Here is a 20888-nt window from a genome sequence, read left to right as displayed (position 1 = left end):
CCAGGGCATGGGGCACTCACATATCTCCTTCAATTCATTGGGGGCATGCAGCACCCTCAGGGCTGGCTTTACGCATGTCCTCTGCACCCACAGATCCACCAGAGCTAGGACTGGGTTGCACATAACCAGAAACTCCCCAGGCAACGAATGACATGAAGTATTAATGTTTTGCTCTTGTGGACACCTTTCAGTGGAGGATTGCAAAGCCCTGCATTAAAGGTGAGCAACCTTCATTATTCACATATAACAAACGATGTAACAGATACACTGAGGGGTAAAGGGACTCAGCCAAGGTCACATAGCTGGAAAGTGGCAGGGTGAGAAATAGAACTCAGTTCTCCCAGCTCCACCCCTTGATCGACACACTAGGCCATGCTGCTGCCTTCTTCAAAAAGGCCTGAGTGCACGGAGGGTTTTTGGTACCGTGGCATACGGGGATCGGGTCAGTACTTGATGAGGCTGCATCACGTGAGGAATCAAATGCGGAGGGGATGGGGTGGGGTTGGGACACCTTCCAATAGAACTTCAGGGAGCAGGGTGAGCCCACAGGCTAAAACCAGTCCCAAGTACACACACACACACGAGGGATAGAGCACATATGGAGCCCACGGGCACAGTCCGTACCCATGCCACTGACCCACAGCATGGTCCAGTGGTGATCACCATGGATCGGCAGGCATGGGGAGCTCTCCTCTCTTCCTGGCTCAGACTTGTGGTGTCATCTTTGGCCTCTCTGTGCCTCACTTTCCCCAGGGGTGAAGTAAGGACACACTACTTTCCCCTCCCAGAGGGATAGCAGGAGACCTAGCCAGTGTGTACACAGCGCTCGGAGAGCTTCCGACTTCCGACAGAGGAGCAAAATGTTACGTTGCTCTAAGCGATGCCCACGCAGATAGTTCTCCAGGAGGCAGAGGCGAGCCTGCGCACTCAGAGACTAGCGGGCAGCATTGCACACGCAAGGACAGAAGAGATCAGAGTCCCGCAGCAATTAATGAGCAGGCTGGGGAAGGAGCCGCCATGGCACCTTGGCAGGGGCAGCAGGGCCAGCAAAGAGCAAGGGTCAAAGGTTAGGGCTGTGGGCAGGGGAGCATGAGGTCAATGGCACGAATCGGAAGGCTGGAGAGGAAAGGGGTGAGGAATGGGGATGAAGACACATGGTGAGGAAGGGGGGAGAGAGGAGGAGGTGGAGGGTGGCAGGAGATGGAGGTATGGGGGACAGGAGAGAGCTTGCAACCTGGGCTCTGCCTCTGGGTACTGCTTACTTTGCATTATTAGCAGAGATTGGACCAATCCTGCCACGCTGAGCTGGGCCCAGACTGCAATCTGTACCCATTACCAGATGCCCATGGCAGGACCATGTCCCTCTGGGCTAGGGGCTCCCTGGGAGCAGAAGGGTTAATGCAGGCCATCCTAGGTATGCACATTCTTTTCCAGGCAATAACAGGCTACGGCTTTCCAGGAGCCTGGCATCAGGTTACTCTCTGATCTTACCTGCCCTGCCTCACTCCCAAGCCACCTCCAGGATCCCAGAGGCCACTGGCTCCAGGAAAGAGCGAAGGATAATTAGAGGGGGGAAATCCTCCACCTCCCACCCACTGGCTGCCTGCAGCGGCCAAGCAGATACAACCCCTCCAGCCTGATGCTCCATTTCCACTCTCAGCAAGGCCAGGTCATGTGATCCCCACCAGGGGAGGGACTTCGGGGACCCAAGGGGGAGAGGCACTGAACACCACCTGAACTGCCAGCCCCTATGTCAGCCCCATAGATGCCAGCCTCCAACCCCTCTTTGGACACCTATCCCAAAGAGATTAGGTACTACAGTGCTCACCCCATGGAGCACTGTACAGACTGCACTAGCTGCTCCTCGCTTTTCTCTCTAACCAGAAGGGTCAGAAACTGTCTTCAAAGAAATAGAAGCCGAGAGTCTCACATATTAACAAAAAAAGAAAAGGAGTACTTGTGGCACCTTAGAGACTAACCAATTTATTTGAGCATAAGCTTTTGTGAGCTACAGCTCACTTCATTGGATGCATTCATGGAAGCTTATGCTCAAATAAATTGGTTAGTCTCCAAGGTGCCACAAGTACTCCTTTTCTTTTTGCGAATACAGACTAACACGGCTGCTACTCTGAAACCTCCCATATTAAACTGACTCCAGGAGCTGGAGCCTTAAGATCATCCCCAAATATCACAGGACTCATGCTGGAAATTGTGCACTGGCAACCCTGCTGTGAATTGTCTCCTAGAATGTTCCCAGCATCTGCAAACACAGCAACAACCCTCTGCAAGAAAGCGAGACCGTGAGTGAAAGCGTGGCACTGCTTTTGCGCCTCCCACGTACGGATCTCAAAGCACATCACAAACACCAGTGGATTAAGCCGGTACCCCCATGAGGTAGGTAAATCAGCACCAGCATCCCCATTTTACAGAGACACCAAGGGCTTGTCCACAGGGGGAAGTTGCCCAGGACAGCTCTCCTGGAATAGCTGCCCATGGGGTCCCTCTGTTCCAGAATAAAAATGATTTTGTTTCAGAGTAATTACTCAGCTTCCAAAGAGCACTAATTATACCAGAGGGCAGTGACCTTTATTTAGGAACAGTGTCCCCACGGGGAGCTATTCTGGAGTAGTCACTCCAGACAATTGCCCCATGGAAAGAAGCCCTAAGTCACTTGCCTAGGGTCAGGGACAGAGCCAGAAATCAAACCCAGGGCTCCTGATTCTCAGGTTCCCTCACCACTCTTAGGCGCAGATTGGTGGCCAGGGACTGTCAGATCTTCGAGACCAGCCCCCCACATCCCCCCTGAACAAAGCAGAGCTGAAGGGAAGGGAGAAGCTTTGCTCTCAGTTCAGTGGCTTCTCCTATGGACTAGCAATGCTGCTCCGTGAACGAAGTTCCCTGGCTCATCCCTCAGCAGCACAGCCTTGGATCCTCTCCAAGAGCACAGAGGGAACCTGTAGGATGCTGCAGATCCCCATCCAGAGGGGGCAGTGGTGTGAAACTCCCACACCCCTGACTCAGGATGGGTCCCGCTTTCTCTTCCACCTCCTGCGTCCCCAGCCGTCCTCAGAATTTCCATGAGAGCCAGAGGGAGCAACAGAGAACTGATAAGAAGGGGGCAGTTTCCGTTTCTTGTAGGGGAAGGGCGCCAGTGGGAGTCCTAGGCCCTGTTTTCTCTCCTCCCCGGGGTATCCTCTGCAGGAGTGGCATTCCCCTGCCCCCGCTATCCGTGCCTTCTGCATCTACCACTGCCCCAGTCCCTTCCCCTAGGAGGCTGCAGCAAAAGGAAAGTGCAAAGGCTGGTCCTGACCTAGTGAGGAGGTGCTGAGATGCTGCAGTCCGGCGATTTGCACCGATTCTGCTTAGAGCTTGTCTACACGGGAGACTTTTCCGGTTACACCATTATCACTGAACCACTCTAGTTCTCCCGGAATAACCCCCCCAGGGCCACTCTTGTTCCAGACTAAGAATGGCTTCTTGCAGCATGGTTTAAACCACTTCCCAAGGGACACAAGCTCCACCAAACAAGGCTCTCCTGGACCAGGAGGAGCCAGGTCTCCCCTAGGAGGGCTGGGCCAGTGTAACTACACCACCGCACTGGCCCAGCGATCCTGGCACGGACCCAGCTGAAAGGGGGGCAGGTCACAGGGCACTGGCAGTGGTGTCAGGACACTACACTCGGGGCTTTTGCTGGGACAGCTCTGTCACCTCTTCACCCCCCTGACTACACAGCTGTGCCAGCAGAGGTTTGGAGCACAGCTTGTACACATGGGACAGGGGCTACACTGATATCACACTGGTTGAAATTCACACCCTACCTTATGCCAGTATAACTTTCCCATGTAGACGAGCCCTTAGGAGCTAACTGGCTCCCATTTACTGGCAGCTCCCAGCTCTGCCACAGTCTCCCTGGGTGACTTTGGGATTAGTCTTGGTGCCTCAGTTTCCCCAAAGCAGGGGATAACAGTCCTTCCTTTCTCCCATAATTTTTCTCTCAAGATTGCAGGCTCTTTGGGCCACATTTTTGTGTTGCACCTAGTGCAACAGGGCCCCTGAGTACTACCCTAATACAGATAATAAAGCCAAGCAAGCTCATATTTGACTTTTTTTACCTCTTTTCTCCCCAATTCCCCCCCGAGAGCTCTGCCAGCTACCAGATTGCTTTTAGGATTGGAGCTGCTGTTTGCTGCAGCATGCAGAATTCCCCCCACACACACCCCATGAACCCCTTACAAGCTGCTCCCGGAGCACTGAGCGAGCCCCACATCACCCCAAGAGTTACAAAAGCACTTGGCCACTGGGCTCAAAAGCTTGGGGCAAGTTTTTCCAATCCCACAATGCACTGGCCCCTTCTCCGCCCCCTCGAACAGAAACTACAGACAGCGCGGTGATGGCCTGGGCCCCAATCCCAGCCCCTGGGTGTGCTCTCAAAGGGGAGATTGTTCTCAGGCTTGCTGGGCTGCACATTTGCCTTGTAATCTAAACAAGGAGAAGAGCCCTGCCTCACAGGCACTCTGCAGGCTGGCGAGAGCTCTTCCTTAATTACAGTCTGTGAAATGCTGAAGCGGAATCAATGCCACAGCAACAGCTGGTAACTGGAAGCTTTTTCCCTGCTCCCCTTCCAGTCTCAACAGACGCAAGCTGGTTAGAGGAGTCTCCCCCCCCAACCCCGCCTCCCAGGCTTTCCTCCCAGATCCAGAGTTTTTCCAAACTCAAGTTGTATCTGACTCCTACTGCGGGTTGGGTTTAATTACCCGCATTCAGTCTAATGCCTGAGCCAGCCTGGCCACTGAGCACTGCTTAGTGCTTTCAGGCCTCCAGACAGCCTCAAATCCCAGACCAAACCCCCTGCCATCCCCCCCCCACCCCCATCTCCACACAGCTGTGCTGCATACACCACACCTACGCACACTCCCTGACACAAGTGCATTGCACTACATGCACAGCTGCACACACACGCACACTATATTCTGCACACACAAGGCCCAGGCACCGTTCCAGCCCAGCCCAGGCGTGCGATCAATGCCATTTACATGTGTTATAATATTTCCTCTTCATGCAGGTTGGGTCCAAGTCCCAAAGGAAGCTTGAGCCAGGGCTCCCAAATCTAGAGAGAGCAGCCTGGCTTGGGGCGGTCCTCTCCCCCCCTCCTCTGGCTATTGTTTTATGTCACACGCCAGGAGTCACTTCTCCTGGGCATGGTTTCCTGGTTTCCATAGGCCCTTGGGCAAGGACCTAGGATGGCGCTCCCCACTGGCAGGAGGGGGTGAAGCTCAGTGGCTGTGCCTGCTGTTGCCAGCGGGGAGGTAGTTGGCCCCACGGCTTGTGTGTGCTGCACAACATGTATGCTCCGGGCGGGTAAATGGGATGTAAGAGAGCAAAGCGGGGTAGGTAGCTCATGCTGCGTGGGACAAGGTGCCCAGCCTGGACAAAGCAGGAGCCGGCCGTCGAAAGCCCAGGCGCCCCATCCCAGCCCTACCTTCGAAGTCCGAGAGGATCCCCTCCAGGTGATCGTTGACAGACAGCTGGGACATCCTGGCTCACTTCACCCTGACAGCAGTGTGGGTGGGTGGGTGCCTCTCTGCCTCCAGCTGTTGCTCTGCTCCTGGGATGCCCCTCCACGTCTTCTAGCTTGGGCAGAACCTCGCCATGCCAGAGGGAGAGGAGAGACTCTAGGGAAGGGAAAAGGGGGGAGTCTGACCCAACTGCCTTCCACCCCCAAGCCAGCCAGCCCCCTCCAGAACCCAGAGGGCTTCTGCTCTCTGGGACGAGTGGCAGCAGAGGAGACCAAAGGGGAAGAGAGAAGATCCCCTCCCCCTTGCCCAGAGAAAGAATGACAGACACCCCCCCCTCCATCCCCGCACCATACAGCCCACCCCCAGCTAAGCCCTTGCTGGGATCACATTGGCTGCACTGGATTGCCTGTCCCTGCCCTGTGCAGGGAGAGGAGGGGAAAGCAAAGAGGAGGAGAAAGCAGGAGAAAGGAGGGGTGGGGGGCCCAGAGTCAGAGCAGCTCTTGGCACACAGAGAAGTCAGAGAGAGGGAGAAGGGGCGGGGGAGGCTCTGCAGAGCGCTCCAGCAGCGGGGGATGGGGGGTGAGTTCTGCTCCAGCTCAACCCATGGCTGCCCCCAGCCCAGTCTGGCTACAGGGGCGCGGTCTGCCCATGTTCCCTTCCGTCCCAGGGGGTCAGCTCCTGGAGCCCTTCCTGGGGAGGCTGCCAACAATGCACGCCCACCTGCGCTGATAGCGGAGGACGCAGGCCGCCCTGTCTCCGAGGTGAATCGGCCCCCATGGTGCACTGTCCCAGAGGGGCTTAGGGGGAGCAGAGATCGGGTGCAATAGGGAGAGAGAAGACAGGCTCGGCTCGACAAGGCAGGTATTTTCCAGCTCCAGAGCCCACAGGTCAAAGATCACCTAGCGTTTCTTGACCTTCTCCACCCCCATCAGGGAGGGGCCCGTTCTCAGCTCGGGCCCATCCTCTGCAGCCAGACTGGAGTAGGACTGGCCTTACCGCCCCAGAGCCAGACTCAGTTACAGGGCCTGACCTGGGGGCAGCCATGGGAAGAGAGATGTTAATCAGGGATTCCCAACATCCCCCTCTCTGGAATCCCGAAGGGGGATTTTTGGGGTAACCGGCAGTTTGGGAATCCTCCTCCCAGCATAGCTGCTGCAGGAGCTGACAGCAAACCAGAAATGAGGGATGTCGGGGTGACAAGCTTTTGCCACTCCCTGAGGATTTACAACACCCCACTAGCCTCTCACTGCACAGAGCATGGGGTGCAGTGGGGTGGGGAACAGCAGGGGCATTCTTCCATGCTCCCCCCACGAACAAAGCTCCCCCCACAGTAGATTGTGAAGGTGCTCAAAATAGGATTGATTGTGCTCTACCAGGCTTCCCGGGCACAGCTACCCTTTGGCCGGGGGGGGGAGGGGAGGGGGCTCCACAGCATCACTCCACCCTGCTGGGCTCCTTGGGCGTAGCTCTTCTTCACTGGGTCTTGGCCGCCCTTCCAGGATCTGCTGGGCTCCTGGGGCTTGGCTTTGCCTGGGTGGGCCTCAGCAGCGCGCTTCCCAGCAGAGATACGTCGGATTCTTCTGCCCGACAGCCCCCACATCTGCAGCGTGGGGCAGTTCTGGAGAGTTGCTGGCTCAAGGAGGTGGCGCTAGCACAGGCCTACAGGCGGGCGCATCGTTCTCCTTCTCTCTCTTTGCCTGTGGACCGGTCTCTCTCAGAGCCCCGGAAGGGCTCCCTCTCCCTTCGATTAGCCAGAGGAATATTGCCATCGACCACAAAAAGCTGAAGCCTGGCCAGGTCCGCCAGGGACCCTAGCACACGACTCCACACCGGGCTCAAGTGAGATGGCCCACACTAGGCTAACTAGGGCTGCTACTGCAAGCAGGAATCAGTGCCGGCCTCCCGCTGCTCCCCAGAGCTACAGCAAAGGCACAGTGAGTGTGTGTCCGGCAGGGAAAGGGTTAGCTCTCCTGCCGGCTTGTGGCTTGTGCGGTGTCTGTTGGTGAGGGGGTTCACAGCCAATGTGGGAGGGGCAGCGAAATCCCTTCTCCAAACACAAGATCCCCCTGCAGAGGCTTTCCCCAAACTACCCAGCTTGACACCTTTTAATCTAGCGGCTCAGCTGAAAGTAAACAGCCAGGGGCTTAAATGGATTCTGGGGCCCCTCCCACACTGGGGTGGGGAGGTGAGGCCCCATTCCACGGGGAGTGGAGCCGTGGGACCGGGGGCTTTTTGTAGAGAGGGAAAAAGCTTCAAACTTGTCAAAACTGACCCTTTTGTACACAAAAAAGTCTGGGTTTCCTATGTGAAATGACTTTTCATCTCGCAATTTAAAAGGGTCTTGCCCCCAGAATCCAAGGAAAGCTCTGTCTGGAGAGCAATGCCCCACTCTTCCTCCGAGTGGAGGCTGTGAGCCCTCCTACGGCCTGCCCCCCGAACAGATCTGCTGGCTGGGCCACCTTCTCACTGAGCACCTCCCAGCTCAGCGAACACACTGATTCCAGGCTCACACTGTTGTCATGCATCCAGCCTGCTCCTGTGATAGGGTGAAGTCCAGATACCCAGAACCTCTTGTTAACTCCAGAGGTGTCTAAGCCCTTGAGGGTCTTCAGGACACTCGTCTCATGAGCTGCCAGTTCTCAGCAGTGTGCTCTGTTGGGGGGCTTCCTGGTTTTCCCTCCATCCTCATCTCCTCTAATCCAATAGATAATTAACTTGATTTTTTCTTGCCTGAAAAGACTGGAGAATGTGACTGTGAGAACACAGCTAATGCCCCAGGAAAGGGCGAGGGGGCAGGTAGGGACGGCCCCAGCCAGCTGTGCATTGATGAAGTAACAAGGACTCAAAGGACCCCCAGAGCAGTACAACGGCGCTCACAGAAATGTGGCCTCTGGCCAGATGCAGCATTCCCTTTTGCTGTGGCTGACTACGGTTCTAATTTGTTAAGCACCAGCAGTGTGCTCGGCCCTGTATGTATGATACAGACAGTCTCCACCCCAAGGAGCTTACATGGGAACGTGAGATCTTGGTAGGACCTAGGAGGTGGATGCAGAGGGATCAGGAAGCACAAGGAGGACGAATGACTTGCTGCTTGTTTGGATTTGTTCAAGCACAGGAGACTCGCTCCTTGCAGCTGATGCAGAGATCATTGGAGGGATCTGAGTGAGATAAGGAGGATGGCTTGGTGGGTAAGGTGAGCAGACTCTGCAACTGTGGTCTCAGCATGAAACACTGGGGGACAGAGGTGGGTTCCTGAGAAGTCTTCTGTTACCAAGCTAAAGGGTCAGCGAACTCTGGCTGTAGGTTTTGCTGGGCACCGATGTGCACCACAGTCCCTCTCTCAATAAGTGGGATCTGTCCCACAAGGTGCTGTTTACATCTGGTCGAGTTGTATATTTCACCTCATTACAACTCACTGCAATGCTGCGCTGCTCTCTGGTGGTCTCTGCAAAGGACATTTACAGCGTTTAAAGAGCCCACAATCAACAGGAAAGTATAGATCAGGATTTAAGTCTCCAGTCTCCTTCATTAGCATAGGGCCTGCCCAGCCCTGGATGGCCAGGAGCACTGGTTGCTATGGGACTGCAGCCTTCAGCCCTATTCCTGTCTGGTCACCGTGGCTTTTGTTGGCAGGAACAAAGCAGCCCATTCTCTCAGCGCAGACGCTGCTTCCCCACCTGAGCCAGGGTAAGGTAGCAGAGCAGATGTCCTCTGAGGGCGTGTAGGAGAGGCCCAGGGACACCTGCCATGGAGCAGCAGACAACCCCCCAAGTCACTCTCTGAAGTAGCTCTGCCTGGTAACATGGCCTCTGCCACCCGCTCAGCAAGAACTGCAACTCGTGAGGCAAATTCCACTCTAGCCCTGGCAGCAAGCCATGGTAATGCAATCAAGAGCAGGATTTGGACCTGTACGTTTAGGCTGAGACAAGGGACAGCAGGGGGGAGTTTTGATTTGAGTTTCTAGAGGAGCGGGCCTCTCTTCACGTCATGATGGAAGAGCAGTCTGGGGAAACCCACACTAGGCAGTGTTCCCTCTAAGGCAGATTTTGGGTGGTTGGTAGAACGACAGAGGGAAGGTCAGTCACAGGGGACAGAAGATCTTGTATCAGGGATCAGAACAACATACCCTTTTCTTCTAAGGGGTGCCAGGACTTTCTGTCTTTAACCATTTCCCAGGATATTCATTCGAATCCAAAGAAATGCCCATTGGCTTTGGCTGGCTGCACAGCCACATTTGCATTTACCTCCTGCCAGCTTTCTAGCAAACCAGCGTTCTGGCAGAAATGCTACAGAAACATCAGCAAACAGTCCCAGACAGATGATTTCGGACTCCAGCGTGAGTATCAGCACCAGAGAACAGGGTGTAAACAACACACCACATGACCCACGAGCCCAGCCAGAACAGCTCACGTATCGGCTGCTCACACGCCACTTCTAGATAGATGCTCAGTCTCTGGTCACTGATCTTGTTCGGCAGCTAATTCTCAATGATAAACAGGTTAGAGGCAGTCCTGCACTGATGGAAGACTGTTTGGAAAAAGGGTGGAACAAAGGAACATAGACTCAGCGAGGAGGGGCAATTCAGCTCAGCTATCGCATAGATAGGAGCAGGACCATTAATGGGGCAAGGTCTGAAGACCAGGAAGAGTAAATTTCCTCAATCCCACCCTCGCTTTTTCCACCAGCATTACAGCCCCAACAGATGCCCACTGCCTTCCGCTGGGAGGGCAACTGTGGTTTGGACTTTACTCTTTCCTGGTTGTTTTCAAGGCCCATCTGCTTCTTTCCTAACTAAACCATGGCTCCTCCTGCTAGCCTTACCAAGCCAGCAGGAAGCTGGATCCTTACTCAGCCTTGGGCATCTTCCCCCCAAAATTCTTTGCAGACAGTTTGCTACTGGCCACGATGCAAGAGGCAGAAACACAGCCCGATTTTTCCATCCCAGGTGGAGTTGGCAGCGTCTTTCGCCTCATAAGCTGCAGCCCATTGTCTGGGCCTCACTGAGGGAGGGGAGAATCCTGCAAAGTCTTTTTAATAAGCCACTTTCCCCGACTGCTTTGATTTTCAGCCCTGTTTTGTCCTTCCATGGCCCGTCACCAAATACCTTTCAGACTGGGAAGATTTGTCCTCTTTACCAACAGTGCTTCATTCCCAATTCCTTTGCTTCATGCTCCCACGCAATCGCCTGTTCAAAGGAGAAAGGCTCTGCATCAAGGCCAGGAAGGATTGTCTTGGGCAACACAACCCCAGCATAGCCATCTGTCTGCCTGCAGGGAGCATTTCCAATGGCCAGACAAGCCAGCCTCAGAACGAGGTGTCTCTCCTCCAGCTGCCAGCACAGGCCAGCCAGGAATTTCCTATATAGCTCCTGCCACTCAAAGAGCAGGGCCAGCTAGACATGCCCCTCTCACACAGAAGAGAAAATAGGGGCTCATTGGCTAAAGATCTCCTTCCCCTTCTGCCCCATCAATAGTAGAGGATTTCTCTGCAGGAAACCAGTTACAGATCAATAGCAAAACCATCCCTGATGTTAACGCACGAGGGGTAGGCTGAAAAGTCTAGATAAAGCTAGAGACGTGAGATGCCCCGGGGCGGGGCTCAAATGAAGTGGGAGAGGTGATGGACCAGCCGTTTGTCTGGGTTCATTCTATTTGCATTTTGCTTTGACTTGCAGACTCCGCACCTCGGAGGGACAACTCCACTGAAGCTACCAGCGTCGGCAATGGCTTCCACCCCAGACCATACGTGCACAGGCCCAGCTTCTCAAATCAATGGGAGTTAGGCACCGAGCTATCTTTGAAGATCTAGACCTTCATCCCATCAGTAGGTCTCCATGATGGGCATGTATCGTTGCCCTCGCTTTACAGACGCAGGAACAGAGGCACAGGGAGGGGAAGTGATTTGGCCAACGTGGGACTAGAAGCCAGGTCTCCTGGTTCCCAGCCCATTGGATCACGTTGCCAATCTAGTCATCGCAGCTTCAGAACCAGCTCCAGAGCCAGGCGACACCTGCCCGGGTTCAGGTGTGCTAGTAGGTTCCACACAGCTCAACCCAAACGCTTCCCCCTTTGCAGGTCCTGGGGCTGAAATACACCCCTACCCTCAGGGCAGAAGAAAACTACCAGCACACCTGCACTCCGAGCTGAATGGCGGAGCGTCAGTGGCCATATTCCCACAGCTAGGAGAGAAGAGACCAGCCCATCTGCAAGCATTTAATGCCATCCCAGCCTTCCTCTTGTCTTGATCCCTCAGCAGCAGAGACCAGGAGCAGAGGGAAGCATCGAGCACTGAGTGAGGAGGGGGAGGAGCAGCTCAGGGCCCAGCATCAGAGGGACCAGAGGCTGCACACTCCCGTTTGGATAGGAAGAGTCTGTTGAGCTCATCATCCCGTTGGCAGGAGAGTCTCAGACTAGTGGCAGGCTGGCTCAGGGCTGAGGAGAAGGAAGGCTCCGTCACTGTGAGCAAGGAGGTAGAGCAGCAGTGTGAAGGCCTGGGCCCCAAATGCTAACTGAGCGGGTTCCCCGAAGCCCCAACTTGGACTGGAAAAGCCCGGAAGGCCTCTCTGAGCTGATCTCTGGTGATTCCCCCTCCCCACCAACTTTAAGGGGAAAACACGCTGGTGTTGACTCCATACAGTTGAAAGAGGCCTGCGTGACAGCCCTGAAGCACGCCGGCCGGAAGCCAGCACAGCCCCACTGACTCGTTGACTGAGTCCCCCACCAGGCTTCTGCACTGTGGGTCTGGAGCCAGGGACTCTTATCATCCTGGGGAACTCCTGGCCACTCCGCACGCCAGCCCCACCATTAACCATGGCTGGTGAAGCCCTGTTCCATGGGCTCCAAAGGCCACCAGGCTCTAAGTCACTGAGACTGTGTTCCCCTCCTCCCCCCTGCCCCTGGGAAGGGTCGGAGGGTGAAGGAATTAAGCCAGGTTTCTCCCTTGGTATCTGTTAACACGCCCAGCTCCAGGGGATGGGAGCTGCACCAGCCGCGGGAAGCCAAAGGACAGCAGGGGGAACTGCTACTTAGATCGCATTGCCCCCTGTTGGCAGAAGTGAGAACTTTCCAACAGGTAGAACTTTCAGGAGATTCAGCCAGGGCCCCGTTTGCAGTGGGGGTGAATGGCCTGGCAGCTGCCCAGCAGCGCACTTTGCGAGGGATGTCCTGCTCCGGTGCATTCCTCAGGAGAGGCAGCAGCTGCCCACCCCGCTCGCTGACAGGAATACCCAGGCCGTGTTCATGCAGAGGGGGAGAGCTCACGAAAGTGGCACCAGCCAAGTGCCCTGCTCATTACGAGCCGATGCCTGGGTCGGCTTTGTCCTGCACTCCTGAAGCGCTACCATGCAGAGAGAAGTTGGGAAGCAGCATGGAAAGATGGCTTGGGATCCCCTTCATCCCAGGGGAGCTTTGAACTGGAAAGTCCTCTCACTCGACCCTCCTTCTCCCTTTGGTGTGGAGCAGGAGGTGTGTAGTGATCTCACCGGGGAGTAGAGCTCAGGCCCACAAGGCACATGGGGAAGGGTGGTAGAGATACCCTGGTCGATTGATCCCAGATCCCACCCTCTGCTGGTGTAAGCACATTAAATACAGGGTGACTCCCCACCCTCCTTTGTCAACTCCCCTGACATCAGAGCCCAGGCTGTTGCCTTATCCTAAGGCCAGCAGGGACCTCCTAGAGGATGGCAAGGCCAGAGTGCGGAAATGGAGCTGCACCCAAGGTTTCAGACTGCTGCCGACCGGGACAGAGCCACACCACCCACAGACGCCTTCAGCAAGTCAAGGGAGCTGTACTAGCATGGGCCAGCTGAACATCTGGATGGTTTGGGGGATTGCTCTCTGGATAGAGAACAGTTCCCATTTAGAGCATCAGTTTGGCCAGCTCAGGCCATCTGTGCCAGAAAGCTGCTACCATCTGCAGGCCCCATAAAGCACCCCTAGCCCAGCGGGGTTGGTGGGAAGAGTCTGGCAGTCACAGAGGGAGCTCAGTCCAGTTACAGAGGAGAGGTCTTCATGTTCCTATTCTCCACCTCCCAGAGGCCAAGGACCAAGTGGGCCACAAGGCCTAAACAACCCTGTCCCAAGAGGTGGGTCCTTCCAGCTGGCCTCTGCAGCAGGGCCTGGTAGCAGTTTGGTGGGGAGCTAGGCAGCTCTGGGCTCCAGGCTGGCACCTTTGCCAGCACCGCATGGGCCTCTTCCACTGAATCGCTGCAGGAGGCAGGATGCTTTTCCGCAGCCTGGCAGTGTGCATGACACCTCTCCTGGGACTGGGCCTTTGGGGAGTTAGGGGGCTCTGAGGTGTCCTGGGGCGACACTCCTGGAGGCCCCCTGCCCTGCTCCTCAGTGGCTAGTGCAGCGTCCCACGCCCTAGTGCCAGGTGGCTGCTGTGCTCCTGCCAATGCCGTGTCTGACGCAGAGAGCCACACTCAGCAGCCTCTGCCTCCAAAGCCAGGGGCTCTCTCCAGGGAGTGCCTTCTGCCACCGCAGAGCCTCTGGACACCTCCCCCAGCCCACGCACAGCCACCAGCTCCCCACCATTTGACACCACATGTCTGCACCGAGGCCACCCTGCCCCTGCTGGGTTATGGACACAGCCATGAACAGGGGCACAGGGACAGCTGGTAACAACCCTCTATAGCCAGTCTGTCAACCATGCCACCAGCGTGGGGCTCTTTCCTGGGCACACGTCACTGGGGCACAGAGGGGCGGATTGCGACACAGAGAGGGACCCTGCCACGGGGGAGTTTCCAGGGGAAGGCGAGGAGACTTGCTCCATCCATAGATCCTGGAGACTGAGAGCCGCCCCCACACACACATGAAAATAAGCCCTGTTATTTCCCATAAAACTGCAGCTCATCAGATACACCGGTGGGGCTCTCTCACCACGGCATTCGCCCTGTAGTTCCCAGGGAAGCCAGGAAGTGGCACTGCAAGACAGCTGACTGGCTGGGGAGGCACCGGAACTACTTTCCTCCACTGGGGCCCCCAGTGATTAGTGTTGTGTTGGGTCAGGCCCCTGCTCCCTTGAGCAGAGTCCCCCGGACCCCCCACTGCTCCATGGCAGGTTTGGGAAGCCCAGCTGAGGCCAAACTCCAGCAGCATTAATGGGATATGGAAACCACTGCCCCAGCGAAGGCTGCCGATGGGGCTCAGCAGGGTGATGGAGGGGCTCAGCCCTGGGCTGGTCTCCCGCTCCCTCTCTCTGACTCAGGGGAGGTGGAGATGCAGCCTCTGGAGGGCATGGAAGCCTGCCCTCCCCTCACACCTCTGCAGGGCCCTCCCAGCCCCCACTGGGAGCAGGCAGGCAGCCCCGGGGGGCCGTGTATGACCAGGGTGCTCACTCTCACCTTTCAATAACAAATGGCCCACTGTGGGGCGTCTCTGGAGGGCACAGGGCATGCCCTGCTCAGAGGGCCATGCTGGCCTGGGAACTGACAGCAGCCAGGCTCCTGCATGAGGGAAGAATTAGAAGTTGGCCCAAGAAGTGTTTAATTTGTAATAAAGAGGTGCCGGGGCTCAAGGAATTTTTTTTAATATTCATAACTGATGCAGCAAGCCTAGAGGTGCCAGGGCTACGAACTGCCAGTCCCAGAGGTGCCGGGTCTACAAACTGGCACAAATTAAGCACTGAAAACCCTCCTGGTGCAACACGTGCCATGGGAGCAGGGGCAGCTGCAGGAGAAGAGGAAGGCGCATTGGCTGGGCTAGGGGAGGACTGGAATGGCAGGGGGTGCTGCGGTCAGGACTGAGGGGCACTGGCAGCACAGCTCGGGGAAGGGGCAGGACGGGGGTAGTGGGAGTCTCTAGATAAGGACCCAGATGCATTAACCACACTGGGCTGGGAAGCAGGACAGCAGAAGCAGGGGCTGTTGTGGTTCACAAGGACAGGGCTGGATGGAGCGTTCGTATGGGGGCTGGGGAGGGAGGGGCAGAGAAAGCACAAGTTCGACCAGGCAAGTGCTGCCTTGCATTGGCATATTTGCTACTCAAAGGCTCGGCTCCTCCTTTGCTCCCTAGAGTTCTCTCCTGGGCACACGTCCCTGAGGGGCACAGCGAGGGGCGGACTGTGACACAGAGAGGGACCCTGCCACCCTCCAAAGCAAACCAATCCCAGCACTTGTGCAGCGCTTCGGGAACCGAAGGTGCTGAGTGCGTGAAAGCTAGAGATTACGCTTCCTTCTCCCCAGTTCTTTGGCATGTTCTCTTGGGGAACAGCCTTTGGCTAAGCTCTCCACTCCATCTGAGCTCTGCTCAGCCCAGCGGGATGGGCAGGATGGCAACAGGGAGCCAGCTGCTGCTCCATGATCCTGGGGGCCCATCTGGGCCGGGCTCAGATCAGGCACAAGTTACAGCAGTCTATGGGCTGCTCTAATTTATGTCACTGGTTTAAGGTTCCTAAGAGATCCTACAGCAGTGGAGGATCAGCATAGCAAAGCTCGGACACACTCTCTGCACTAGTGGGCGTGTGGGTATGGGGCAGATGGCATAGGTGGTAGCTCTCTGAGCTTGATGGAGAAAGTTCCCCTCCACCAGAAGGGGGCCACCCTCTTTGCACCCCCTGAGTAGCGCAGAGGGGCCAGATCACAATGAAAAACTGGACTTCTGGTTAGAGGCAAAAAGAAAAAGCAGCTACAGGCAGAGGGTTAAACAAATGCCTAGAAACCGATTCATCTCGAGGGATATGTCCTTGTAGGTGATGCTGAAGGGCTCTCAGCTTTCTGACTGCTGCAGGGAGTGAACGCTGCTTCTACTTCCGAGGGTTTCCAGGCTCCACTGAGCGCTGAGAAAGGAGCCTTGACCCTCAAGGCTGCTGGGTGGCTAAAATAAGCTACTTTGAAAATCTCTACAAGACGCTCATAATGCTGAATGCACAAGGGGCACATGGCAGGGATATAATGAACAATGAAAAAAGGTGCAAGAGGCTATAAACTATCTCACAGCGTGGCCAAGATATCCTGGGTAGAATCCAGGCTGGGACTTTGGAGCAACTGAGCCATGCCTCTACCAATAAAAAGTCTGGCACAAGCTCAGCTGTGCTGTGTGCAGAGATAAGCCGAGTGTTTGCTGCAGGCAGGTTGCTGTCAGCAATGTGAATTTCACTCCTGCAGCAGACAGACAAGCACTTGACAGTTTGTATCAGTTACCGGAAAATAAAATTATAGGGCTAGACCCTGGTGTAAAGCAGCACTGCTCCACTGAAGTCCAGTCAGGTAGATTATTAGGTCAAACGTACATCCCAGCGAACGTGTGGTTTTTCTGCAATCCCTCCAGGCCGGCTAACAGAGACAGGCCAGGAGCCAGCGCGGAGGTTCAGGTCAGTGACTATTTAGCAATGCCTAGCAAGTCCTTAGCCTTAGTTAGATAAACAGTTGAGGGAGAAGTTCCAGCTTGGTGAGCATCACCGCTCACGGTACGCAAGTGAGCCCAGGTATGCTCCAGTCCAACCCATTGGGCAGCCGCTGCGTCCATCCCACTCGCTACCCAGCCAGGGCTTCGGCTGTTCGAGAATGCCTAGGATTCTACCAAGCTGCCCGTTTCGGGCCAGTGGGGGTAAAGCAAACTCCGCTGCATGCTGGGGGATCGGGGAGGAGCTGCCCTGTCTGAGACCCGAGACTGTCTAGGGCAGGAAAGTGGGCCTCGCTGCCAGCCCCCCAAAGTAATGATGTGGGCCATTGAAGGATGGGTGGACTCTCCCCCCTGGGGGAACAGGAGGATCATGTGTAGGGGGTGCTGAAGGAGAGGGCTCCCCAACAACTGGAGACACCGATGCCCTCTCCCAAGCATGAGATACCAAGGCTCCCACATAGACAGATTCCCCCAGAATTAGAGACAGCCAAGCCCTTTTCTCCTGCTTTGAGACACCTGCCTCCATGTGCTTCCTGTATTAACCTCCCATATTAAAGATTAAAACAAATTACAATTGCCCCAATGGGCACTGCACACACACACCCTCCAAGATACGGGTCCTGCCCCGGACAGCTTACATCCTACCCAACCAAGGCCAAATTCCCACCCCCACTACCCACCTGGAGCACTGAGAGACCAAAAGTGACTTGGCCAAGGTCACACAGGGAGTCTGTGGCAGAGTCAGGAACTGAACCCAGAACTCCTGACCTTCACCTTAGCTCCCTGGCACTTTGTGGAGAACCAGTGTGCTCTCCTTGGTGCCCCCGGTTGTGGGAAGGCTGGGCCCACTGCTGAAACAGATTATTTCAAATTAAAGTAAGGCAGGGGCCCTCCCCGATATTTTAAAAGCAAGATTGGGAGCATGTTTCCAGCAAAGATAGGCGGGGTCAGACTCCCCGGCTTTCATTTTAGGCCTTTTTACCTTGAGGGCCACTTTGCTTCAACTGGTGGCAATGGGCCATGAATCAGAAGGACAGGAGCGTTCAGTATAAATAGCTGCGTAGCAACCATAAACCTGCCTCTTGCCATTGCAAACCTGAGCCAATAAAGACTAAAACCTGCTGGCACCTGCCCCCCAGGACAGCGGTCTGACCAACAGGGAGGGATGGCTTTTATCCCCATGTCCCAGCCCTGGGACCAGCTCGGACCTTCATGTGCATTGCCAGCTGCTCTCAGCGTTCCTCCTTGCTCCCGTGATTCCAGCAGATCGCACCATTCCTGGCCCCCGGCTATGACAGAGGGAATCAGTGAGCCCTTGTGTCCCCAGCAAAGTAACCATATTGCATGCACAATGACGGGGAGATAATTTTAACAAGCTGAAATGACCAGCAAGTCCCCATTAGCGAGGCTGCATAAGGCAGTTAGCTGATGAGGACAGCTCTGCCGCAGCCAGAACTGGAGTGGCTTTGAGAACTCATTTGTCTCCCTCAGTAATGAGATCAAAGAGCAGGGGATGGGGGGTGTTAAAAGTTTTTTCCCCCCTCACACAGTGATAGAGATCTCCAGTTCGGGCTGGAGTGACACAATCTTCATTAGCCCTTATGGGGATGCTCCAGTCTTCCTCCCCGACCGAAAGACTGTGTTGGGGAGACTGGATTGGTCCTTGGAAGGGGGAGCCTTTCCTACCCTTCCCACCTGGGGTTGGAGAGGCTGTTGGGAGTGGAGAGAAGGGATGGCATTGCAATTAAGGTATTGGCCAGAGATCTGGGGTCAATTCCGGCTCTGCCACAGACTCCCTGGGTGACCTTGGCCAAGTCACTTGTGGGCCAGATTCACAACAGACATAGACCAGGGGTCGGCAACCTATGGCACACGTGCCAAAGGCAGCACGCGAGCTGATTTACAGTGGCACTCTGCTGCCAGCCTGGGGTCCCAGCCGCCAGCCCAGCTCAGCCTGCTGCCAGCAGATGGATGGAACCCCGGGCTAGCAGCAGGCTGAGCAGGGCTGGTGGCCAGGACTGCAGCTGGCAGGGGCCGGCGGACAGAACCCCAGACTGGCAGTGGACTGAGCGGGGCTGGCGGCTGGGACCCCAGACCAGCAGCGGGCCGAGTGGCTCAGCCCACTGCTGGTCTGGGGTTCCGTCCGCTGGACCCGCTTAGCCCACTGCCCATCTGGGGTTCCGTCCACTGGCCCCTGTAAATAAAAATGTATTACTGGCACTCAAAACCTTAAATTACAGTGAATAAATGAAGCCTTGGCACACCACTTCTGAAAGGTTGCCGACCCCTGACATAGACATGGCAACATCTGACCCCTGGGCACCCAGGGGAAGTCTCAGTGCCAAGTTAAGTGCCCCAAACAATGACTGGGCAGAGTTTGGTACCTAAGAATGGGATCCTCAGAAGCCGGTAAGCTGAGCGGGGCACTCCATTGCCCCTCCATCTCTCTGCAACCCGCATCAGGCCTCCTGCCATAGGTGTGCTCAGAACATGTCTGCAGGATTGGGCCCCGCTGATGAGACAGGCTAGGGCCACGGCGTTTGGGCTGCAGCTTATGCTGGGGCACTGAGCAGCTCATTAGTGGTAGCAGCAGGATTTAGGCAGCATTGTGCATGCCCACTAGCAGAAACTTGGACCCCATGGGGTCTTGGGTGTCTCTGGGGTCAGCCAGTGGCGGGGCAGTGGTGTTTGAGAATTTCAGTAGCGCCAAAATGTTAGATTTTAGGTGCCAAAGTATCTTTGTGAATCTGGCCCTTGGTAGCTCTGTGTCTCAGTTTCCCCTCCCTTTGTCTATTGTAAGCTCTTTGGGGTAGTCCTAGCTCTTACTATGTGTATGTACAGCACCTAGCACCATGTAGGCCAAGTGTAGAATTACTGACCTAACTCCCCGAAGAGCTTGGATCCTCCCAGCTGGTACAAATCCAGAGGGCTGCCACCCCTTGAGTCAGGCCTGCCACCCCAGAGGGTCCAGATCTTGCATTTCCATGCACGTGGGCATAGAGCTTTCCTCTCTGCCTTTGAGGACCGCACACAACAGCTCAGCTGCAGCGCTGCTGTTCTGGAGAAGGGGGGATTAGCTGCGGTCCCAGGAGACATTTTTGCAGACAATCTTCCACAGCTACGTGCAGCCACCCGAAGAGCTCTTGGCAGGCAGCTAACAGATAACCAACCTGTTTATCAGGGCTTGGATTGGCCAGGTGCCTCCCTCCAACCACTGGTGAATGTGGGAGCGGCCCCCTGGCAGCCTTCCTTCCCCAGCCTGGTCAGTACCCACAGCCTTCCAGGACCCCCTCCGCCCAAACCCAGAGGAGAGAAAGCAGGACGGGGGCCGTAGGAAAAGCTTCTAGATCTAAGCCTTTAACTCACAGTGTCCTGCAGCCAGCTGGGCTCCACAGCTCTCCCTCCAGCCCAGGACAACAAGCCCCACCTGAAAGACTGGCCCTCCCTAATTTCTCCAGGTCAGGTGCTCTCCCTTGCTGTGCAGCTGTTAACCCCTTCCTTGCCTGGCTCCCACCACCCTTCCCCTAGGGCCTGGGCTACACTACAAAGTCTTGCCAGCAAAACTTGCCTTGCCGGACAGCCTTGCCTGCATCCACTCTCAATTACAAGTCCTGCCAATAAAACCCTGCCCTTCTGCTGGTGAATTCAGACCAGTTCCCCAAGCAACATAAGCCCTTTACCACTACCGTTCTCCCAGTACGATGCCTGTGTGGATACCGAAGTACAGGTACAACGACAAGCAGTCCTCCAGCAACAATCCCACTGCTGTCCCCATGGCAGGGACCACTGGTCAAATGTTTGAATTCGGCTGCCCAGGAGTCACAGTGCCTGGAAGTCCCCCCCGCCCCCCCCCAGTGTGTTTTGGAAACACCTCTTTTCCTGCCAGTGCTAGCCCACCTTTGTTACTGCACACATACGGTTCCAGGCAAAACTCCAGCTCAACCTCATTCTGCAGCCCTGGATGTTTTCATCCTGTGGGGGGGAAGGAGCAGTGCAGACCCAGATGCGGGATTCTCACAGGAATAAAGAT

The 20888-nt window shown here is 55.7% G+C and overlaps 1 protein-coding gene across 4 annotated transcripts in view; it reads right to left on the bottom strand.

Annotated features, from left to right (window-relative positions):
• The window catches only part of SEPTIN12 (septin 12), an 84482-nt gene extending 64182 nt beyond the window's left edge, over positions 1-20300 (bottom strand). Inside the window, exons 1-2 of one of the 4 annotated variants that reach the window (XM_007055834.4) lie at positions 20225-20300; positions 5480-5643 (exon numbers count right to left, since the gene is read on the bottom strand). In XM_007055834.4, the coding sequence (XP_007055896.2) occupies positions 5480-5534 (55 nt within the window). In that variant the 5' untranslated portion in view covers positions 5535-5643; positions 20225-20300. Of the gene's footprint in view, positions 1-5479; positions 5673-10620; positions 10708-20224 lie in introns of those variants that run through there. The other 3 variants (XM_043523808.1, XM_043523809.1, XM_043523810.1) reach the window with 3 other exon arrangements.
• Positions 20301-20888: the final 588 nt, after the last annotated feature.

This window comes from Chelonia mydas, chromosome 10 (genome assembly GCF_015237465.2).
Source record: "Chelonia mydas isolate rCheMyd1 chromosome 10, rCheMyd1.pri.v2, whole genome shotgun sequence".
Taxonomy (NCBI): domain Eukaryota; kingdom Metazoa; phylum Chordata; order Testudines; family Cheloniidae; genus Chelonia; species Chelonia mydas.
This window is presented reverse-complemented; position numbering and strand designations above follow the sequence as displayed.